General features: G+C 53.3%; 1 protein-coding gene across 3 annotated transcripts in view; it reads left to right on the top strand.

The window, feature by feature from the left end:
- STIMATE (STIM activating enhancer) overlaps nucleotides 1-15,748 on the top strand; it is a 51,829-nt gene extending 36,081 nt beyond the window's left edge. The window contains exons 2-9 of one of the 3 annotated variants that reach the window (XR_005021752.1): nucleotides 251-299; nucleotides 2,487-2,582; nucleotides 6,006-6,127; nucleotides 11,008-11,120; nucleotides 12,178-12,255; nucleotides 13,002-13,151; nucleotides 14,657-14,761; nucleotides 14,979-15,065. Coding sequence is in view for 2 of the 3 variants with exons in the window: in XM_036868074.1 (XP_036723969.1) it covers nucleotides 251-299; nucleotides 2,487-2,582; nucleotides 6,006-6,127; nucleotides 11,008-11,120; nucleotides 12,178-12,255; nucleotides 13,002-13,151; nucleotides 14,979-15,095 (725 nt within the window). In the remaining variant the exon portion in view is untranslated. Of the gene's footprint in view, nucleotides 1-250; nucleotides 300-2,486; nucleotides 2,583-6,005; nucleotides 6,128-11,007; nucleotides 11,121-12,177; nucleotides 12,256-13,001; nucleotides 13,152-14,553; nucleotides 14,762-14,978 lie in introns of those variants that run through there. The other 2 variants (XM_036868074.1, XM_036868075.1) reach the window with 2 other exon arrangements.
- Nucleotides 15,749-20,163: the final 4,415 nt, after the last annotated feature.

The following is a 20,163-nucleotide window of genomic DNA, read 5'->3' as shown; positions in this document are numbered from 1 at the left end:
AAAATACAATTTTCCACATGCTGTGAGGAGCCATTCTTCCTAAGTAGACAGTTCGGAAGAGTTTCTACTGGTCCGTAGCAACAGGGCCTCTGAGACCTTCATGGCTTCTTGCACATCATCCCATGTTAAAGAGCAAGTACCCTGACTCAGCGGTTTAAACACTGAGTGTGCCGAGAACCCCCAGCTTGTTAAATGCACTTCGCTTCCTTATCACTGTAGAAAGGTACTGAATATCTGTCTTTTCTTTCAGTCAAACGCTTCAGAGAACCAAAGCATGAAAGACGTCCTTGGAGGATATGGTGCGTATTTAAATATTAACTCATTCCTAGAATGCTTTTGACTATTTGGGTTTTTTTGGGGGGGCGGGGCATGGAATGTGAGCAATTATACATAACATAAAGTGTTGAAATCCATTAGTCCAGTTAATCATCAGGAACTGTGTATAATATGAAAGCACTTCTGTTTCTCCAGATAACTGTTGAGCCCACTATAGGGCTAGTGACAGCCAGATGGTGGCGATTCTGTCATAACTGCTGTCTAGTTTTAGGAGGTGGAAGCTGATACAGATGTATCAGTCCATGCTGCAGGCTTTGTTAGTTATGTCTGCCTGTTGTTGGACTATGTTAAATCTTTGGACTCTCTATGCGTAAGCAAAAAAATAATCTAAATTTGGAGATAAGTCAGATGTACCATGTAAATGCCCCTCTCCCCAAAACTAGTCTTTCTTAGTCCCAGGATGACCTTGTGGCAGCAGTTTTTCCGTCATAGAAATGGTGGTTAAAGCTTCAGACATAGCTTCCAAAGACAAAACTCCAAAAAAATAAATCACTTAGAAGGAGACAGCCAGCTCCTCAGGACCACATAATGCCCTCAAGAAGCCATCTTTCAGGGGCTTCCCTGGTGGCGCAGTGGTTGAGAATCTGCCTGCTAATGGAGGGGACACGGGTTCGAGCCCTGGTCTGGGAAGGTCCCACATGCCGCGGAGCAGCTAGGCCCGTGAGCCACAACTACTGAGCCTGCGCGTCAGGAGCCTGTGCTCCGCAACAAGAGAGGCCGCAATAGTGAGAGGCCCGCGCACCGCGATGAAGAGTGGCCCCCGCTTGCCACAACTAGAGAAAGCCCTCACACAGAAACGAAGACCCAGCACAGCCAAAAATAAATAAATTAATTAATTAATTTAAAAAAAAAAAAAAAGGAAATCAGGCTTTAAAAAAAAAAAAAGAAGCCATCTTCCTTGTACCTGTCCTAACAATAGCTACTTTCCCTCCAGAGGAAACTTCCGATAAATCTCTGTGATAAAGGCCCCTTAATAAAATTATAAGCATATTCTTGATTGATCTTCAGTGCATTATTTCTCAGTGTTGATAATTCGTTTTTATTTTCCACCAGTCGGTTTCTCTCAAGTCTGGGTATCTAGCTTGGGTGGGGGACCTGGGGGAATGTGGAGTTGGGTTTTACACACAATCCCCTTTGGCAGCTCCGACTTTGCTATGATTTTAGGAAATGATTTTCAAGCCTCAGTTGCAGGGTTGGTCTGGATAATCTCTAAGGTCTGTTCCAGCCCTGAGACCCATGCCTGTGTGCCCCTTTATCACCCCCGTCAGTGGCCTGGCCCAATTCTGAATGCCCAGCCTGGGAGGCCAAGAGAGGCGACCATAATCCAAAGGTTCCTCGACCACGGACTGTGAGTGGTCCCCAGGTGTTCACGGCCGAGGAGAAACTGAGGGCCCACGTTATCTCCACAGTGCTCCTGCCACCTGTCCCAAAGACTACCAACTTTGTTTTTTCTTTTCTGAAACTCCTGTCCTCTAGTCCAAGGGTTGGCAAGCTGTAGCCCGCAGGCCCAATCTGACTGCTGTCTGTCCCCATAAATAAAGTGTCAGTGGGTCGCTAGTGACCGGCTGCTCTTACAGTGCAGCAGCAGAGTGCGTAGTTGCTGCAGAGGACGATGGCCCGCAGCCTAAAATATCTACTCTCAGACCCTTTACAGAAAAGTTTGTCTGCCCCAGACGAGCCCGTTGTTTAAGCGGCAACAGCTGAAGGTTGTTTAGGGTTCCAGAGGCAGTGCTGGATGAGTGCAAGTCTCGTTAAGCTTGCACATCATTCAGCTCGTGTGTGAAGTCGGTTGGGAGCTCTTTAAAGTAGAGGCACCTCGGACCCCATCCAAAGCTGTGTTCAGGCATTTTGTTTTGAAGTAACAAAAATGAAAAAGTGAAAACACACATTTTAAACGTGTTTCGTGTGTTTAAATCTGTGTTATTAATCAGTGGCCTTTCAGGGATGCAGTGTTATGGTTTTGAAAGGGGGCTGAAACGCCAAGCCTGAGTTAGTCCCAGTGTCCCAGGAAGAGGTGACTAGTAACTGGAAGTTTGGGGTCTCCCCAGTGGCTTTTTTCTTTTTTTCCTGTTGCAGACTTACCATTTTCCCCAAATTGGTTATTACCTTCCTGTCAGAGTGATAACAAGTGCTGATTCTATTTTGTACAGGTTTTTAGACACTTCCAAACAAGCCATAGGAATGCTGTTCATCCACTTTGCAAATGTATACCTAGCAGATCTCACTGAAGAGGACCCTTGCTCACTGTAAGTGGCCCATATTTGAGTGCAAACATCACCTGCCCCTCCATGCCTTGCTTTCTGCTGCCAGTCATGTTCCCTCTAGCTTGGGGAGGGGGCAACTCCCCTTCGTCTCTGTGCTCATCTGAGAGATTGCTGTGTGCGTGCTGGGTGTTAGGGTTTTGCCCAGTGACAGTTGCCCTGTGCTCTGGCTTTCTGCTAGTCAACCTAAGTTCTGTCCCTTGGCCTTCTAGTGCCCTTGTGTCTCCCAGTTTCCAAGCAGCCCCTGGCAGAGCAGCATAATGCCCCGAAGGAGTGTCTGTGCTGGAGCAGTACACACGGGGGCTTCTCTGTGGTGTCAGCCATTCAGGGTCAAAGCCATTGTTGACCATTTGTTGACCATCATTGACCTCTTTGACCTGAAGACCATGGGTGGTTCTGCCTTGTCAGTGCAGGCAGTGTGCCTTCCACACAGCCCCCAGAGCTGTCTGCCTAAAACCCCAGTTGGGCCATGATACCTGTCCTCCTTGCTGACAGCACCCGAACAGTGCCACTCTTAGCAGATGGAGTAGAAGAGGGTGCTCCCCTTCCCTGTCCTGGCTCCATCTGCTGCCTTCCTCGCTCAAACTTAGTGCTCCAGCCATGCTGGGCTGCTCCTGGTGGCCCTCAACCCCACCAGCTGTCTCCTGCTTCTCTGCCTTTGCTCGCACTGCCCTCTGCCTGGAATGCCCCCCAGCCCTGCCGTGCCTCTGAGGGAGAGTGGGGTGGAGGGCTGGTGAGTCCCTTGCCAAGAGGTTCAGTGTATATTTAAGACCATTTGGACTGGAAGATTCCTTTAAGCTTCTCTTGTTTGGTGACTGTGTAGTTTTGAGATTTAGTTCAGGTCCCGATTCAGAAGGAGGTTGTAAAGTCTTCCCTCCCCAGGGTTTTTTACCTTAAGACCTGGATAGGTTGTAATCTGTTAGGGTGTAGTCCCACAGCAGGGGACCGGAAGGGCGATCCTCCCATAGGGGAGTTGGTTAGGAAAGGGCCTTGTCCTTCTAACCCTTGAGCCCAGCAGCAAGCTTGCGTCATCCTCTGGCGGATTGTCTTGGTTGGCCGGGATATGCTGAGAGCCAGCTGCTCACCCTGGAGGCACTGGGGTGAGGAACCCTGTCTCCTGGTGCCGCCTTGGTCACTGGTGGACTTTGACAAACTGAATCACAGCTGGGATGGAGAGGGGACTGCTGACAGATCTCGAGTGCTTAGCCAGAGGAGAAAAGGCCCAAAATGGAGTTAGGTGTGGTGAAAAGAGCCCTTGAATGGGAGGCCAATCAGCGAGAAGGCAGCTCAACTTCCCTGAGCCTCTGTTTCCTCATCCAGATCCCCAGGATCACCATGAAGGTTTCATGAGGTGATGAGTACATGCAACGTTGGAAGTCATAGAGGCACTTGCCAATGAAGATGTTAATAGCTCAATCAGAGGATATTGTCATTAAAACATAGGAAAGACATGTGAGCTCCAGCAGTCAGTTGAAGAGCTGTTGGGGGGAGACTAGGCAGGCAGAGCAGGCCTTGCCCCACAGAGTGGAGAGGTCCTGGCCTGTGGAAGAGCAAGTGCTGCAGCAGGATCCATTCCAGCGCCATCATCCGTGAATAGCCCTGTGACTCTTTACAAATGGGGGAAAGGTTGGGCTGGACCTGCGGCATCTTGGTACTCTACAGACCTAGAAGGGAAGCCAGTCAGTTCTGGGAGAGGAGAAATGTACGAACAGAGGAGGGTGAGCAACTTCCTGTGGCTGCAGGGGTGCCCCATGCTGGGGATACTGCTCTGGGTGGGAGTTTGGCTTTTGTGACATCCGAGGAGCTATGATTCTAACGGCACATTTGTGTAGCACTTAATACGTGGCAGGCACTGTTCACGTATGTTGACTCGTTTGATCCTCATAACAGCCCTGCAATATAGATACTTGGATTATCCTCATTTACAGTTAGAGAACTGAGGCACAGAGAGATTTATATAACTTAATTGAGTTCACACAGCTCAAGAGTGATGGAGCGGGGATTTGAACTGAGCCAGTCTGGCTCCGGGACCCACAGGATACCCTGTTGGCTGCCAGTCTCACCTGTGTTGAGTACAGAGTCTAGAGCTTTCTGTCTTTATTCCCAAGGCCTGGCACACAGTAGGCTTGAATCAATGTTTGGTTAGGGGTGAATGAACTAATGCCTGCATGTGTATCAGTTTCTCTTGATACTTTCAGGATGGGTCCCAGATGTCAGAACCACTTGAAACCAATGCAGTTTAAGCATCTGAGAGCAGCTTTAGCCTAGGGCCAGAGCTCAGCTGTGAACTTGGAGAAACTGCCTGGGAAGCAGTCGCTATGCCTTCTCTGGTCTGTGGTCTGAGAGTGACCCCTTGTGATTTTAAAGAGGAAGGGCAGGCAGGAAGAACAGGCCGTCCCCTCCCTCTGGTTTTCTCACCACTCCAGGGCACTGGCAGCCGCCCCCTTCCCCCCTCAGCACATGCTCCCTAGGTTTCAGAGTGCTGTGCATGTCACTGAGGCCGCTGAGGCTGGGCCTTGGGGTTGGGGCCATGGGCCTGCATAAAATGTCTCAAGCCTGAGCAACTCAGCAGTGCCGCAGTTGGTCTGTGGTATCCGGAGCTTCCCTAGGGGGGTTTCCTAGCCATGTGGCATCTGGAGGGCGAGCACCTGACCCCGTGACTGCTTGTCTCCTGCTTTGTCTGGAGAGCTGCAGCCTGTGTTCAGGGCCCTCGAGGGAAGGCCAGTGAGCCAGGGGCCTTTCCTTGGTGAGGGAAGGGGTGTGTGTCAGACAGATGGAAACAGACCCCACAAGAACGAGAGGTCAGGGTGGGCATGCTCTACTGACCCTCCTCTCCTTCCTCCATCATCTTGCCTTTTCCATGGGAGGTTAAGCTCTCTCTTTAGAAATATTTACTTGTGCTTGCTTCCATGGCAGGCTCTGAAGCACAGGGATGAGCAAGGGCCACGTGGCCCTGCCCTCTTTGGTCTAGGAAACCCCGGGGCCATTTCCTGAACTCTGCTGCAGCAGCACTGTCTCGGGGCCTTGCGAGGGCTGGGCCTCCAGGGAGTGAACAGTTATGGCACAAATTATTTTTATCGATTAAGTTCTGTTTTCCTACCGGCCTCCTTGGCTGCTTCCAGGCACTCTGTCCCAGTCTTCGTTAGGCAGGAACACTTGAGGGCTTTTGAGTTTCTTGGTCGCTCCTCCACCCACTTTGAGCAGTGCAGTGTCCCGGGGCGTGAGGCCTTCCTGGGCTCCCGGAGGTGAGCCCTGCAGCCTCTTGCACAGGCACACTGGAGGCTCCCACCTCCCAGAACAGGACCAAACAGTGCTGGGTCCCCAGCCTTGACCTTGGCCCGGGAAGCACGTGGGCCCAGCTCCCTGGGTAGTGTTTCCTGATGGTCCCACTGTGCCCTCTCCTCACAGGTACCTCATCAACTTCCTCCTGGACGCCACCGTGGGCATGCTGCTCATCTACATGGGCGTGCGCGCCGTCAGCGTCTTGGTGGAATGGCAGCAGTGGGAGTCCCTGCGTTTTGGCGAATATGGTAACGTACCACGGACGCTAGCCGGGGCTGTGGAGGGGGCTTCCTGGAGGGGGCTCTGCTCCTTGCCCCGTACAGCCCTCCAGGCCAGTGGGTTCGAAGAAGGTTCAAGAGCTGGTGGCTTTGTCCTCTGTGTGGTGGAGAGGCTTGTTCTGGAGCCTGAGCTCCAACCTCCTGCCACATGCCCGAGGCAGGTGGGTGCCTGCTTTGCTGCCTAGGCTACTAGGAGACAGGAGACACCCTAGAGGCAGGGAGGGGCACAGCCCTCAACTGCAGGGGTGTAAGGCCACCTCACTCTGCCACACTTCCCACCAGGCTCATACCACCTGCCCAGCTCACTAGAGAGATGGGAGGCGGCTCTCAGTTTGGGAGTTGCCCCTCTTTTTGCTGCATGTCTGTGCTTGTCCCGTCACTGGGCCATTCCACTACTGGGTCTCACAAGGTCAGGACTGGAGTGTCCATCCCCCCACCCCGGGGCCAAGTCACCTTGCTGACCGTGGGCTGCCCCCATCCCAGCATCTGGCATGTACGGTCACCAGGGACACCAGGTGAATCCTCAACTCACAGAGACACAGCTTGAAGCAGGTGACCTGGGGATGCTGACCCAGCTTTGACCCACTCCATCTTGTCACACCCCGTGGGATACAGCCTGGGTAGGAAGCTGCCTTCATGCTGGCCTGGGCACAAATGCAGTGCCTTTTACTTGGTACCCCCAGAGAAACAGCTGGATGTGCCCTCAGCGGGGCTGCTGGTGAGAGGGGCTTCTTTGGGCCTTGCCCTGCTCTGGGGATTTAGCTGTCTCCCACCTTCACAGCAGGCCTTGCTGTCTGGAGCCAGGAGCTCCCATTCATGGGAACAACATCAGTGGCGTCTTTGCCATGAGAGGGGCACGTGGGACAAGAAGGAGGGATTCTGTGATGGAACGACGGTGGGATTCTGGATCCCACTCTCCTTTCCTGGTCACACCTCCCAAAGAGCTCATGGCTCTGGGCCCAATGGCCGCTCACTCCTACATGGCTGAAGACTCACAAGGGACTGACATTTAAAAGGGGAGCCGGTTCGTGGAGCTGGCTGTGAGTGCCTTGGGTATTTCTAGAAATCTTAAGTAATTGTTTGTCTCCATTGACGGGAGATGAGCTCAGGGGAGGGCTTTTCTTAGCCTTGTTACTTGATGCCTGATGAATCACTGACTTAAGATAGTGTCCAACACACAGCGTCTGCCCCTGTGTCTCCAGGGAAGGCTGCAGAGAAGCTCCAAGTCATTGACTTCTCAACTTGGAGGATGGAAATGGACCACAGCACACATGGACCAAAGCAACATCATCCTCATTTATAGGATAGGCATCCACAGGGGTTGAGTGACACAGGAAGCTCACCCAGACAGTGCACAGCTTGGAGGGCCTCTTGGCTACTACACTGGGATATGCAGTCCTCCCACCATCTCCAAGAGCAGTGCTCATAGCTTCTTCTTTGCTGTTAAGATCCATTCTGGAAGGCAGGGCTTTCGACTCAACTGTAGCTGAGCAGTGCTATGAGAGAGCCACTCATAGCCAGTCATGCCGCTCTGTGACCTGGGAGTGGAGGCCAAGTCTGGTCCTGATATGCTGGACATTATGGTACCACCTATTCCCAGCATGTTTTGTTTGCATCCTTAAGAGAGATTGAAAGGAAGAAGGCAGTGGTTGTTTAAACCTCTTGTCTCCATGCCACCCTCCTCCACCCACTTAGCCTGCCTCAGCCCCTGCCCTTGGGTCATCCCACCCCTGCCTTTGGGAACCAGAGTCTTCAAGCCAGGGTGTTTCCACATGAAGCTGCCCTTTATCGAGGACTGTCTGGGTCCTCCCTCCCCAGGCTGAGGAAGGATAGTGGATGTCAGTTACCTGGTTTCTACTTCTGTCAATTTCTATTGTTTTTTCTTGCTGCTATAACAAATTACCAACAAAACTAGTGGCTTAAAACAACACAAATTTATTATCTTACTGTCTGTAGTTCAGAAGTCTGACATGGGTCTCACGGACTAAAACCAGGGTGTCAGCAGGACTGGTTCCTTCTGGAGTCTCTGAGGGGAGAATCGGTTTCCTTGCTTTTTCCAGATTCTGGAGGCTACCTACATTCCTTGGCTCGTGGCCCCTTCCTCCATTTTCAGGGCCAGCAGATGCAGGTGGAGTTCCTCTCATATCATATCACTCTGACCTTCCCCCACCTCCTTCCACTCTGAAGTGCCCTTGTGATCACACTGGGCCCACCTGGATAGGCCAGGATGCTCTCTCTTAGCCAGCTGATCAGCAGCCTTAATCCACTTGCAGCCTTGAGCCTCTGCCACAGTAGCTCCATAGTCACAGGTTCTGGGGATTAGGTTGTGGACATTATTCTACCTATTGCACCTGTTAACCGGCCCATCTGCTTGAGGCAGTAGTTCCAGGTAGGCCACAGAGCTCTCTTCTCAGGTGAGAGAAGAAAAGGGGCTTGTTTTCTAGGTGTTTCCATGGTCCCTAGAAGAGAAGGTGAACTTGCTAACAAGAACATGGGCCGTGGGGAATAGACCACACAGCCCTGAGGGGCGAGCCAGGGTCCAGGGAGTACGTGGTGTCTGCAGTCTGAAGACCAGGTTGCTCTTCCTTAAGCAGAAGCCCTGAAAACGAGGTCTCTGTCCTTTGGACACCAGTGGTGTGTGGGCTTTGCTGCCCACCCCTGTCCCTGTACTCCCTCCGGAGGCCTCTCTAGATACAGAGTGTTCCATCCTTTTAGTCCCATCCATCCCTGTGATTTATCCTGAGGAAATAATCCAACAAAAACAAACGCCCACGCACCTCAGTGTGTCCAGTGTGGTAAAAAGCAGAGCACACGAGAATGCCTGGCTTGTCTGTCCTTAAAAGACGAAGCTGTGGACAGGCTCTCAAATGAAACAAATCAGAAAAACCAGCACATGTGCGCTCACTCCAGCTGTGGCTGCGAGGGCTGGATGCTTGGAGGAAACGGTGTGTGAGAGTGGGGTCACATGTGACTTTTTACTTTTTTTTTCCACCATGTATTTATCTGTTTGTTTATTTATTTATTTATTTATTTTGGCTGCGTTGGGTCTTCGTTGCTGTGCACGGGCTTTCTCTAGTTGCAGCGAGTGGGGGCTACTCTTCGTTGTGGTGCATGGGCTTCTTGTTGTGGAGGCTTCTCTTGTTGCGGAGCACGGGTTCTAGGCATGTGGGCTTCAGTAGTTGTGGCGCACGGGCTCAGTAGTTGTGGGCGCAGGCTCTAGAGCACAGGCTCAGTAGTTGTGGTGCACGGGCCTAGTTGCTCCGTGGCTTATGGGATCTTCCCAGACCAGGGCTGGAATCCGTGTCCCCTGCATTGGCAGGCGGATTCTTAACCACTGCGCCACCAGGGAAGCCCCTGTATTTTCTTTTGATATTAAATGTTAACTCGTGTTGACTTTCAGACACACTAGTTCCAATCCTACCAGTGCTTCTGTCTGACTGTCCCCCGTTTCACTTAACAGTTTTTAACAAGTATTTTCAGCTGCTGTTTTTGAGGACTTTCCTCAATAATGTCAGGTAGTTTACCGAAAGGATTACAAAACTCCATTAAAAATCTAGTTAGGAGAGATTGCACTTCTGAAATGGCTTTTTGCCTCAAATGTGAAAGTAAATAGGACACCGCAGAAGAGGCAGTGATGTCTTTCTGCATATTTTCTGTGCACTTCTCCAGAGGTTTTCCAGAAAAGGGAATGGCCTGGGGTTGTGTCCATTACAGCTGCTGGAAGGTGTCCACTGGGGTTCCACCACATACAGCTGGCAAGGCTGCGGGCCTCCGGCACCCATGCTGGACAGGGATTGCTGCAGAAACTGCAGAATCAAATGAGAAGCCAGAGGTTCCTCTGGAGGCCAGATTCTCCTCACAGCCTGGATTGGGGCCTTTGTCTCCCCTGCAGTGTTACTCTCTAGCCCCCTCCGGGCCAACGTGGTCACACAGCTCCGGCAGGGCTTCCAGAGTGGCCCCTGGCGGCGTCCCCCCACCCCCCCCACTCTCCCCTGGGTCTCCCGCTCTGGAGGCGTTTGTGGCTCCCCAGGGACTCACCCATCCCATGGGTTCTGCCTGTCACTGAGGATGTAGGATGTTCCCTGGAGGGGTCCTCCACCCTGCATCAAGCCCCTTTTGAAACTTTCTGGAGGCACTGAGTGTCCCCCAGTGCGGACTGTTGGATTCCTGCGATTGCTGTGCTGTTTCTCAAGCAGTGACCAGTGGGATCACAGACGGACCTTTGTCACAGCCCCTCCTCACCTTGGAGGCTCCTCTCTTTTCTTCCATGTCCCCAGCCCAAGGTGTTTTGGGGTGCCCCCCTAGACAGAATCTGAATTTCCCCAGAGTCAGGTTTCTGCTTTCAGGGCTGAGGGCAACAGAAATGGCCGGGAGAGTGGGTGGGCCGGGGGTAAGAGACAAACAAAGAGGTCATTTGCTGCCTACATGATTCAAACCCTCAGGCCGCTCATGGACGGGGGAAAGGACGGGTAGCACTACAGCCACTGGAAAAATCAACAACGGATAATAATAGCAGTCTTGCTTAACACAGCCTCAGCTGCCAGTGGACAAAAAGAGCCAGCTTTTCTGAGCTCCAGCAGTGGGCACTTACTAACTTTAGTGCTTTGTAATTATATCTTGGGCTGTCTTGAAAGAAAGGCCACTTTGGTATCTCCAAATCAGGAATTCTCTGATTTTGTTTAAAACACCCACATTTGTTTGTTCGGCCGAGCTGATTCTTGGTGCTCTGGAGGGCTCATTCAGGAGCTCTGGGGTGGGGTGGGGTGTGAGGGCTCACAGGAGCTGTGGGCAGTGGGGGGGCGGGGCATTGGTGTCTGCGCCCCGCGTGACCAAGCCCGCTCTCCCTGCAGGAGACCCTCTGCAGTGCGGAGCCTGGGTTGGACAGTGTGCCCTTTACATCGTGATCATGATTTTTGAAAAATCTGTCGTCTTCATTGTCCTCCTCATACTTCAGTGGAAGAAGGTTTGCCTCTTGTTCCCTTCTTTACCAGCTCCTCGAGACGCTAAGCAAGACAGTACTTCCCCACCCCAGCCCTACTGGGAAACCAAACTGGTTGTTGTTGTTTTTTTTAACTCCATGAATGCACCTGGATTGGTTCTGATGGGGCAGCTCCTGGCTGCCTATCAAGAGCAGTAACTTGTCAGTTTTTTACGTAGCATCCTTCCACTTCGGCCATACACGTCTGCTCTAGATCAAGCCTTGGAATATATAAAGCCCATGAAAATACAGTCCCCACCCTGGGCTTGCTTATGGTGGTCGGTTAACTGTAAGTGTTGTCAGCGGGTGTTCTCTGCGTTTGCAGGTGCTTCCTCATACACCTGTCTTGGCCAGTGGTTTAGTCGAGCCTTTTGGTGCCACAGGCAGTGGCTGGTCACAGGTTCCCATGGTTCCTAACCCTGCCCTCTGGCCCCAGGGCTGTGCAGTTAAGCTTCCACTGCCCACAGGAAACCAGCCAAAGAGACTTCGGGGACAAGTAACTCAGATCTTGGCCTGCTTTGGTTTTATTTGTGGCTGAGATTTATTTTTTTAAGAAAATAAACCAAGGCTTTTGGGAGCTGTTGCCCTTGAGGAGGCGGTTGGGGTGCAGGGTTTCTGTTAGAAAGTGGTCGGCACCTCATTGCTAGTAGCTGTGATGAGCGCCCACCGACCTCCTTCTCTCCTCACACTTCCAACCCCACCCCGTGCCTGCTTCGTAAAGTGCTTCCCGCCCCACCCCTGTCCCCCATCCCCGCGTCGCTTCGCTTCTCAAGTCCGCACCAGGACTGGAGCTCAAGCACTATCTGCTCCCAGTGGTCTCCAAGGGGGTCAGTCCCTTGTTAGCAGTCAGGTCTGGGGACTGTGCGGCCCTGGGTGTGAGGTGCTGTTCTCATCAGGGCTCTGGGGGGAGTGTCTAAGCTAAGCCCCCTCGCAAGGCCTCGTGGTGATTTCCAGTGCCGCATCACCCCCCCACTCCCCCACCCCTGCCCCGAACTTTCTCTGGGGTCTCCCCTGCCCTCACTGAGTCTGCTTCTCTTTACAGGTGGCCCTGTTGAATCCCATTGAAAACCCAGACCTGAAGCTGGCCATCGTCATGCTGATCGTCCCCTTCTTTGTCAATGTCAGTGCCTTGTTGCATTTTTTACCCCTGTTTGCCCCCTGCCTTCCCGCGTCTGTCAGAATTCTGAGTCTGATGGAGAAAACACGTTATAGCCCTCGGGTCCCTCCATGTAAGCATTTGCCACCTCCCATCCCCACCCCGGACCTGGAAATGGCAGGATTGCTTCCTCAACATGCACATCCCTGCTCTGGGGCCTCTGTGCAAAATGAAGGGTCCTGGGATCTTTGTCTTGCCCTCCCTGCCCCGTGTGTAACAGCAGCTTCTAGATTAAGATCGTCAGGAATTCACCCCCGTCGTTTATTCCTGACCGCAGGGCTCCAAGAGAAACTCATGAGCACTCTGGCTAGAAATTAAGAAATAAGAAAAGAAACGGTAAAGGAACCTGGGGATGACAGATGTGGCAGGTGTGCCGGCCAACTGCTCGGCCCAGGGGAGGAGCCCCCACCAGGAGTCCGGAGACCTTGGTTCAGGCCCCGCTCTGCCAACTGCTGCGGCAACCGGGGCAGGCTGTCCCCATCAGTCACCACCACAGAACCCCTTGGGGTGAAACAGAAGAAGGGACATAGAGATTGGGAATCTCTTCGTAGACTGCTGAGAGAGAGAGCAGGAGGCCTGGATGATGTTTTCCTTTCCCTGGTTCTCGATGCTGTGATCTGGAGCAGGGGTGAGAAGGATGGGTGTGGGGCTGCTCAGCTTGGTTTCACAAATGGCTTATCCCGGAGTAACCTGCATTTTCCTTCCCCCAGGCTCTGATGTTTTGGGTAGTGGACAATTTCCTCATGAGAAAGGGAAGGACGAAAGCTAAACTAGAAGAAAGGGGAGCCAACCAGGACTCGAGGAATGGCAGCAAGGTCCGCTACCGAAGGGCCGCGTCCCACGAGGAGTCGGAGTCTGAGGTAGGGCCGAGCCCTCGTGCCGCTGACCCAGGAGGGGTCTGGTCTTGTGTTTGCATCTGTCCTTCTCTTGAGTGCTGAGTCACAGTGCCAGCCAGCGGGAGGGAGAGGAGGCTGACAGCTCCCATCCAGCCTGGACCCATTCCTGCTGTCCCATGGGCCTTCCTAGGGCCGGGAGCTGGAGCATCTGTTGGGGGTGGCTCGCCTCCTGTAGCCCCTCTGTCAGTGGAGAAAGACAGGAAAGGGAGGAGCTGCCTTGTTCCAGGGAAGCTGTCAAGGACGTGTGGGCCTGGTCGTCGACCTTTAAGCGTCAAGACGTTTGAATCCCTGCCTGTCGCCAAAGAGCAAGGGAAGTGTTGGCTAAGCCACCAAGAGACTTCTGCAGGAGTAGCCAGACCTCCCAGGGAGAACCTCCCCTCCCCTTATTTTCAGGTTTCCTGAGTTCAGATGTTTGGACTTCAGGGAGATTGGTGGTCATAAATAGGAGCCTGGAGGCAAGGTTGTGTCCTAGGCAGCCCACAGCACTCACTTTGCACCTGCACTGTGCTGTGGGATGGGGGCTACAGAAATGGCTGAGGCCTTCAGACTTGTGGGCAAGGAAGGTGACAGCCTGCACAGCCCATCGTAGCACTCTGCGATAAATTCTGAGATTGAGGCGTTGACAAAGCCCTGTGAGGACTTGGAACAGTTGGTTTAGCTCTTGGGGGCGTCCTGGAGGGAGCTTTGAAAGCTGACTAGATGGAGGACAGAGGGGAAGCCCGTCGCTTCTCTAGGTGTCCCTAGAATCTGGCACAAGGCCTGTCGGGTTGTAAGAGCGCAGTGAACATTAGGTGAATGACAAACAGCGTTTCAGGCAGAAGCAGCTGCTCCTGAGCAGTTGTAGTCATGTGATTTGGCATTTGGGTACTAATGTGAAATTTATTGTGGCCAGAGTAGCATATATTCCGGAGGGTAGGACGGAATGACAAGAAGTAGGTACGGGCAAAGGTCTGAGCTAGCTGGGCAAGGTGCTTTGTGATCCAGCGTGAGGAATGGGAATGTGCTTGTGCGGCAGGTAGGGAGCCAGAGTGTTCGATCAGGGGACCAAGACTGGAGGCAGGAAGCCCTGCAGGGAGGGGTGGTGAGACTGCCCTGCCCGGGGGGAGAATGAGCTCCCCTTGCACAGGTGCGCTTCGGGCCTCTCCATCCTGACCTGGGCTGTGCCAGTCCTTCCCCGGTGCTCTGAGGTCTGTGGAGCCAGGCAGGTGGGCAGTGAATGAGTGTCTGCCCCAGATGCCCTAGCTGCGTGGCTGCATCGTTCTGGGGGCTCAGAAGAGCAGAGGGCTTCTGTTTGTCTTCAGAAGTTTACCAGGTTGGCTCAGAGCAGACACTCTGAAATCTCCATGCTTTATGTTGTGCCCCACAGGTGTTTTCCTTTCAAAACGGGGCTTTTCAGTCTGCTTTTGCTGTATTTGAACCAATTTCAAGGACCTAAGACTCCATGTGTGAAGACTGGGCTTTTTTGCCAGGATGACCGTAGGCTAAGTTTGCTCTGACGGGGGTTCGGTCCCAGCCGGAGGTTGGATGGAGAAGCGGGAGCACGAGCAGAGGGGAGGCGTATCGACTCAGCACTGGTATCAGTAGCCCGTGGATGCACGTGGTGTAAAAAAAAGTCTGGGGTGGGCCAGCTTGTCTCACTCTGTAAAGGGGGCCTCCCCATCACCCTCTCCTAAAGAAATCTGACACTTGAGGCCTCCTAGACAGGCTGGCATTCTGTGCCGGGGTCCAAGGTGGGTAGGTGAAGAGGACGCTGCAGGCAGTGACTCAGGGCCACGCCTCTCCACCACTCAGATCCTGATCTCGGCCGATGATGAGATGGAGGAGTCCGATGTGGAGGAGGACCTCCGGAGACTGACCCCCCTGAAGCCCGCGAAGAAAAAGAAGCACCGCTTCGGGCTGCCTGTATGACGCATCCTCGAGCTGGGGTCAGGTCGGGGCCCGGCCAGCCACTGGTTGGCCGAGGGTCGCTCTGCTGCGTCTTCCCTTCCCTCCTCTCTCTGCCCCTCTTCTACCTCCACTCCTCCCACGGTCTCTGCCCACTCCTAGACTACTGTGACCCGAGGGAGGGAGGCCGCTGGCCCGGCGTGGCAGCTGGAGGTCCCCACTCAGTTGCACTACAAACACTGACCAAATATGCAAGCGAGGCGTTTTGTTTGTGTGTTGTCGTCCCAAGCGGTGTTGTGAGGGACCCAGAAGCCCTGTCCTGCGTCTGGCCGGGTGGCCTCGAGGATGAGAACTCACGTGCACACAGACCGTGGGTGGAGCCTTTCGCCAAGGCTCAGGGGAATGTGAAGACGTAACACGTTTGGGGGCTAAAAGTTACACATTGACCAGGTTGGAACCGCAACGCTTTCTTACTCGAAATGGCTTTTGTAACTATTGATTTCTATAGCTGGTTTTATGAGCTGTCACAGTGTTAATGTTTTTTGAGTATATGTTTATTTCCTATGGGACTCATGGGCAAAACATAGATTTTTAAGTCTTCCGTATGCTGTTAACTTTTATATTTTTAAGTTATATTTTCATACTATTGTATTTAAAAACTCTTTTTAATCCCCAAAGAAATGGGTTTGTTTGCCTTTCATGGGTTGTGAACTGGTGGGAGGAAAAAGTCGGGAATTTTTTATTTGGAACATTGTTAGGTAATCTACGATCAGATGAGGTAAATGATTCCGGTAGGAAGGGAGGTGGGCCCTCATCTGAAATCAGCAAACCCGGTGGTTCTGCAAAGGTCAGGCCTGGGCAGGAAGTGGCCGGTCCAAATGTGGATCCAGGGCCCTGTGAGGGTGGAACAGGAAGGGCTCTGCCCAGGGCCCACCAGCTCCTTGGCACTTCTGCTGGCAGGTTAGAGGTCTTAGTGAAACATGCCGGAAAAAGGAGCGTAAGAGGATGTTGTGTCCAGAGAAATTGAGACTCCGAGCCACTCCTGTTTGTTCCCTGCCTCTCTTCAGAGCCTCCAGATCTGAAGTTTAAAACACAATCTCGGCCTCCCCGCCTCCCATGGTGCAGCCTTCAGAACCAGGCTCTGGACCCAGCTCTGGGAACTTCCTCTCAGGCTACGCCTTGCCTATCAGCTTAGTGTTGTCGACTCGTCTTCTAGAGAACGCCTGTCTGACCAAGTGATCCTGTTTTTCACATCCTCCAGACCAGCGGGTGGAGGTGAGCGAGCTTGCTCTCTGCATCCACAGGCAGGACGAGGTGCTTCAAAGCTTGTGGCCCCCACTCCCCAGCATGGGCATAGGCCCCGTGGCTTTGGGAGTCTGCTGCCCGGCAGTGGAATGGGCTGACCCAGGTACTTGCCCTGCTGTGGGAGCAGCAGCCCAGTGTTTTGTCCCAGCCCGGAGGCAGTCATGGAAGTTTAGGAATAGAGAACCGCATGGCTAAGGTGCGAGCTGGAAGTGAGATCAGTGCAGGGAGGTCACACCACCCAGAACCTTCTTTTTAGGTTCCTACCTAAAAACCTACATAAAAACGTGTCACTGAAGCAGATTGGGTCTGAACTGTGACATGTGAGCCACGCTGTTAAACCAGGCATCCTGGGCCTGTCCTCTGCCTCCCACGGTCTCACCTTGTGTGGGTCATGGAGGGACAAGCCTTGCAGAGGCCTTCTCAGCCTGTCGTCCTGTAGGAGTCCAGAGGGCCAGAGGAGCTGGGACCTGAATTGCAGTGGGTGGTGACTCTGTTACGGTGGGCACCTGCAGCTGGAGAGGAGAGCAGGGTGAGATTGGAGCCCATCTCCACTCTCCCTTAGCTTTGCTCTCATTTTATGCTCCTCCCCCCTTCCACCCTCGGCTGTGTTAGTGGGGGCCTCCCCACTGGGAAGACCAGGACTGACATCGGTCCTGGTAGGTGGCAGGCATCGCTGACTTGCCTTACTCTGTCCTCCTGTTTTGTCTTGGTTTGAATAACCTGTGGCCGCAGCTGTTTCCTGCACCTCCCTGAGCCCAGAATCTGAGCTTCACTTTCAGTCTTGAGCTCCTCATGTTTCCAAACCAGGGACGGGGGTGGGGAAGCCACAGGTGTGAAGGATGGAAACTCTGTGTTACAGACCCCAGATGATCTGCTCATCTCAAGGCTCGTCCCAGCGCCTGCTGGGCAGTGGGTTTGGGGGACAAAGAGGTAGCGAGCTATCAGTGGTTTCTCCCTGTATCCTGATTTTGAAAGGGCTTTAGTCTCTGAGCCTCAGTTGTATAGCTGGCTAACTAGGACATGGACGTGTAACAGGGAGTCTGATCGTACAGGGCCTTGTCAGCGTGCGGGCCTAAACGGCGTGGCCTGATGTGTTTGGCCTTATCCCTGGGATAACCTTCCTCACCACCTGCTCCAAGGTGCCTTATGAGGTGCAGCTCTTCACCTGCCACATGGCAAGCATCATTGTGCTTGAGAAACCACGGGACACCAACTGGGTATTGTGCGCCATCCGTCTGATTTGTCCTAATCTGGACCTCAGCCAAGCCACCCATAATGGAAACTTGTAAGTCAAGGCCATGAACGAGTTTCTTATAACTGATAGAAATAACCCGGTGAGGTAGAACTGTCAAGTCTGAATGGAAGAGATCGTTGTTGCCCATTTTTCCTTTCGCTGACAGTGGGATATTGACAATGGCAAGCAGGGATGTTGGTGAGATCCCAGGCAGTGGCTTCTTGGTCTGCTCAGCCCAAAGACCTGCCACGTGAAGGCCCGTCAATTAGCCTTCAGGCACACTGGTGGCCTCTTGCCTCAAGCTTTAACCTGTGCCTCTTCCTGACAACAGGAGTCATGGGTTAGTGTTGACCTGTCATGCCTTTAAAGGGAAAATATGTAAAGGCTCAAATTCAGGTTGTTTCTTCCCCTCCTCAGTGTGGGCCTGGAGGCTGGAGCCCGGAGTCCCCGTCTGAAGGCTGCCCCAGGAGCCTGGAGGGAGGAGCAGCTGTCAGCAGCTCACTCTGCCCTCCAGACTGCAGTTCACTGGCCTTTTTGCAGCCAGGCAAATGCAGACGGCTCTGGGAACTTGCCGTCAGCCAGAGCAGCCACCTTGTAGGGGACAGGGCCGGCCTTTAGAAGTTTCACACGTTTCCAACTAGGAGTGGAGAGCTCTGTGTTTTACCCTGTGAAACATCGGCAGCTCTGAAGGGCTTTGCTCTTGGGGAGGGACCTTGAGCTCCTGAGTGGGTGGGTGGGTTGGTTTAATTTGATTTCTCTTTTCATGAAGTTTATTAGAAGTCAGACCTGTGTGAGCAAACCATGACCGACTTCCACTGCCCTCCCAGTGGGGGTGGTTAAATTTGTGGTGTTACGATTCACAGAAACACATTTTTGAAATGAAAGGGAAGACGATGTACTTACATTGTAAAGTGGTTTACAATAAAGTTTGACATCTTATTACAGTTTTTTAAAAAAAGAAACCATCACTTTTGTGGTTGCTGGTTGTGTGTTCTGTGAAGTTGAAACAGCTTAGTGGGGGTCAAGAAAATGGCCCCAGTGAGTTAGAAGGTTCTCCCCAGAAAACAGAGTGAGAATGAATCTGACATCTCCTTATGGCAGATGTGGGAGCCAAAACCTGCCAAGGGGAAAAAACCAAACATACTCTTGCCATTTCCACTTCCCTGTTAATGCGAGTAAAAGCCACTCTGCCTGCCCCCCGCCCCCCGAGGAGTGAAGGGTGCCGGAGAGATGGAGTGTGAGGAGTGAACATCCCACATCCTTGTTCCTGAGGCCACAAGACTGGAAGGCAGGTTGCCCCCCTGGGCAGAGCTGGCTGTGGGGGCCGAGCTGAAGTGCTGGGAGCCAGCAGCAGTGCCCTCACAGGCCAGGCCTGCCCTCAGTGCCTCTTGGCCCCTGTTTGGAGCCCTGAGTCTGTGCCCGTCCAGAGGCATTCCTCATGTCAGCACTTGTCTCAGATGGAGCCTGGCAGGGCTCGCATTGGCCTCTTGGGGCCAGGACCGGGCAGGGGGGATCGGGGTGGGATGAGGTCTGACAGCAGCGGAGTGGTGTTCCAGACAGCCAGACATCAGTGCCTGGTTGGGTTTCGTCTGCCTGGAGCCTTCAAGGATAAAAATACTCTCCATCACAAACTGACAAGGAGCTTGGGCATGTCTGATCCAATGGGGCGGACCCTGACCTCCCACCCACATCCACTCCTACCCTCATCTCAGGCTCGGAGTCCTGCCCTGTGCCCTGGGGGTCTTCCCTTCAAGGATGGGGTGTTAGGAACTAGCAGAGGAGAGCTAAGTGACCTTCAGGGAGCCTGTGCCTCTGTCCATGCCTTGAGTGGGCTTCACTCTTGCCCACCCTCTCACAACCTAAATGTCCTTGGGCCAGATGCCCTTCGGTGACCTCGTCTCAGTCAGAGGCTCTGTGCTGTTTCCTGCCTTCAGCTCACCGGTACCCTTACCACAAAGCATAGTTTCCTCCCGGCCCTTCCTGGTTGCTTTGCTCCCTCCTTCATCCTGTTGCTAAACTTGCACTGGGAGCTGGACAGAGGACAGGGGCATCAGCAAAAATGCGGATGGAGCGGCTCCCAGGCTTCCCTTGGCAGCAGCTTCTGTACCTGTGAGCCAGGGGTAGCCCCCATGCTCTGAGTCCACTGTGAGCCCCCAGCGAGCTGGGTGTGAGCACATGCTCCCCAGCGGCAGATGCAGGAAGCCCTCCGCCCTGCTGCCGTGTGGGGCTGGGAAGTCTCTTTCCTCTGGAATCCAGGGAAGGGGTAGAAGAGAGAGAAAAACAAGCTCAGACCTGTCCACCCTGGCTCAGGGCCCGCTCTTTCCTCCGGGACACCCCCCACGCTGGGATGGACTATCACAGATGGACAGCTCGGAGTGCCACACGCACGTTACAGGACCTGCGTTCATAAACGCGAGTCGCTGCCAGGCCCAGCACCTCCCGCCTGCCAGAGAGCAGCTGTTCTCAAGGGTACGGGGTCTCCCCAGCTGTCTGCTTTCACCAGAACTGCAGCCCACCAAGCAGCAGTGCTCAGCGAGCCCCCATCATCTCCAA

This window comes from Balaenoptera musculus, chromosome 11 (genome assembly GCF_009873245.2).
Source record: "Balaenoptera musculus isolate JJ_BM4_2016_0621 chromosome 11, mBalMus1.pri.v3, whole genome shotgun sequence".
In the NCBI taxonomy this organism is placed as follows: domain Eukaryota; kingdom Metazoa; phylum Chordata; class Mammalia; order Artiodactyla; family Balaenopteridae; genus Balaenoptera; species Balaenoptera musculus.
The sequence above is the reverse complement of the archived record's forward strand: the minus strand, read 5'-3'. Positions and strand labels throughout refer to the sequence as shown.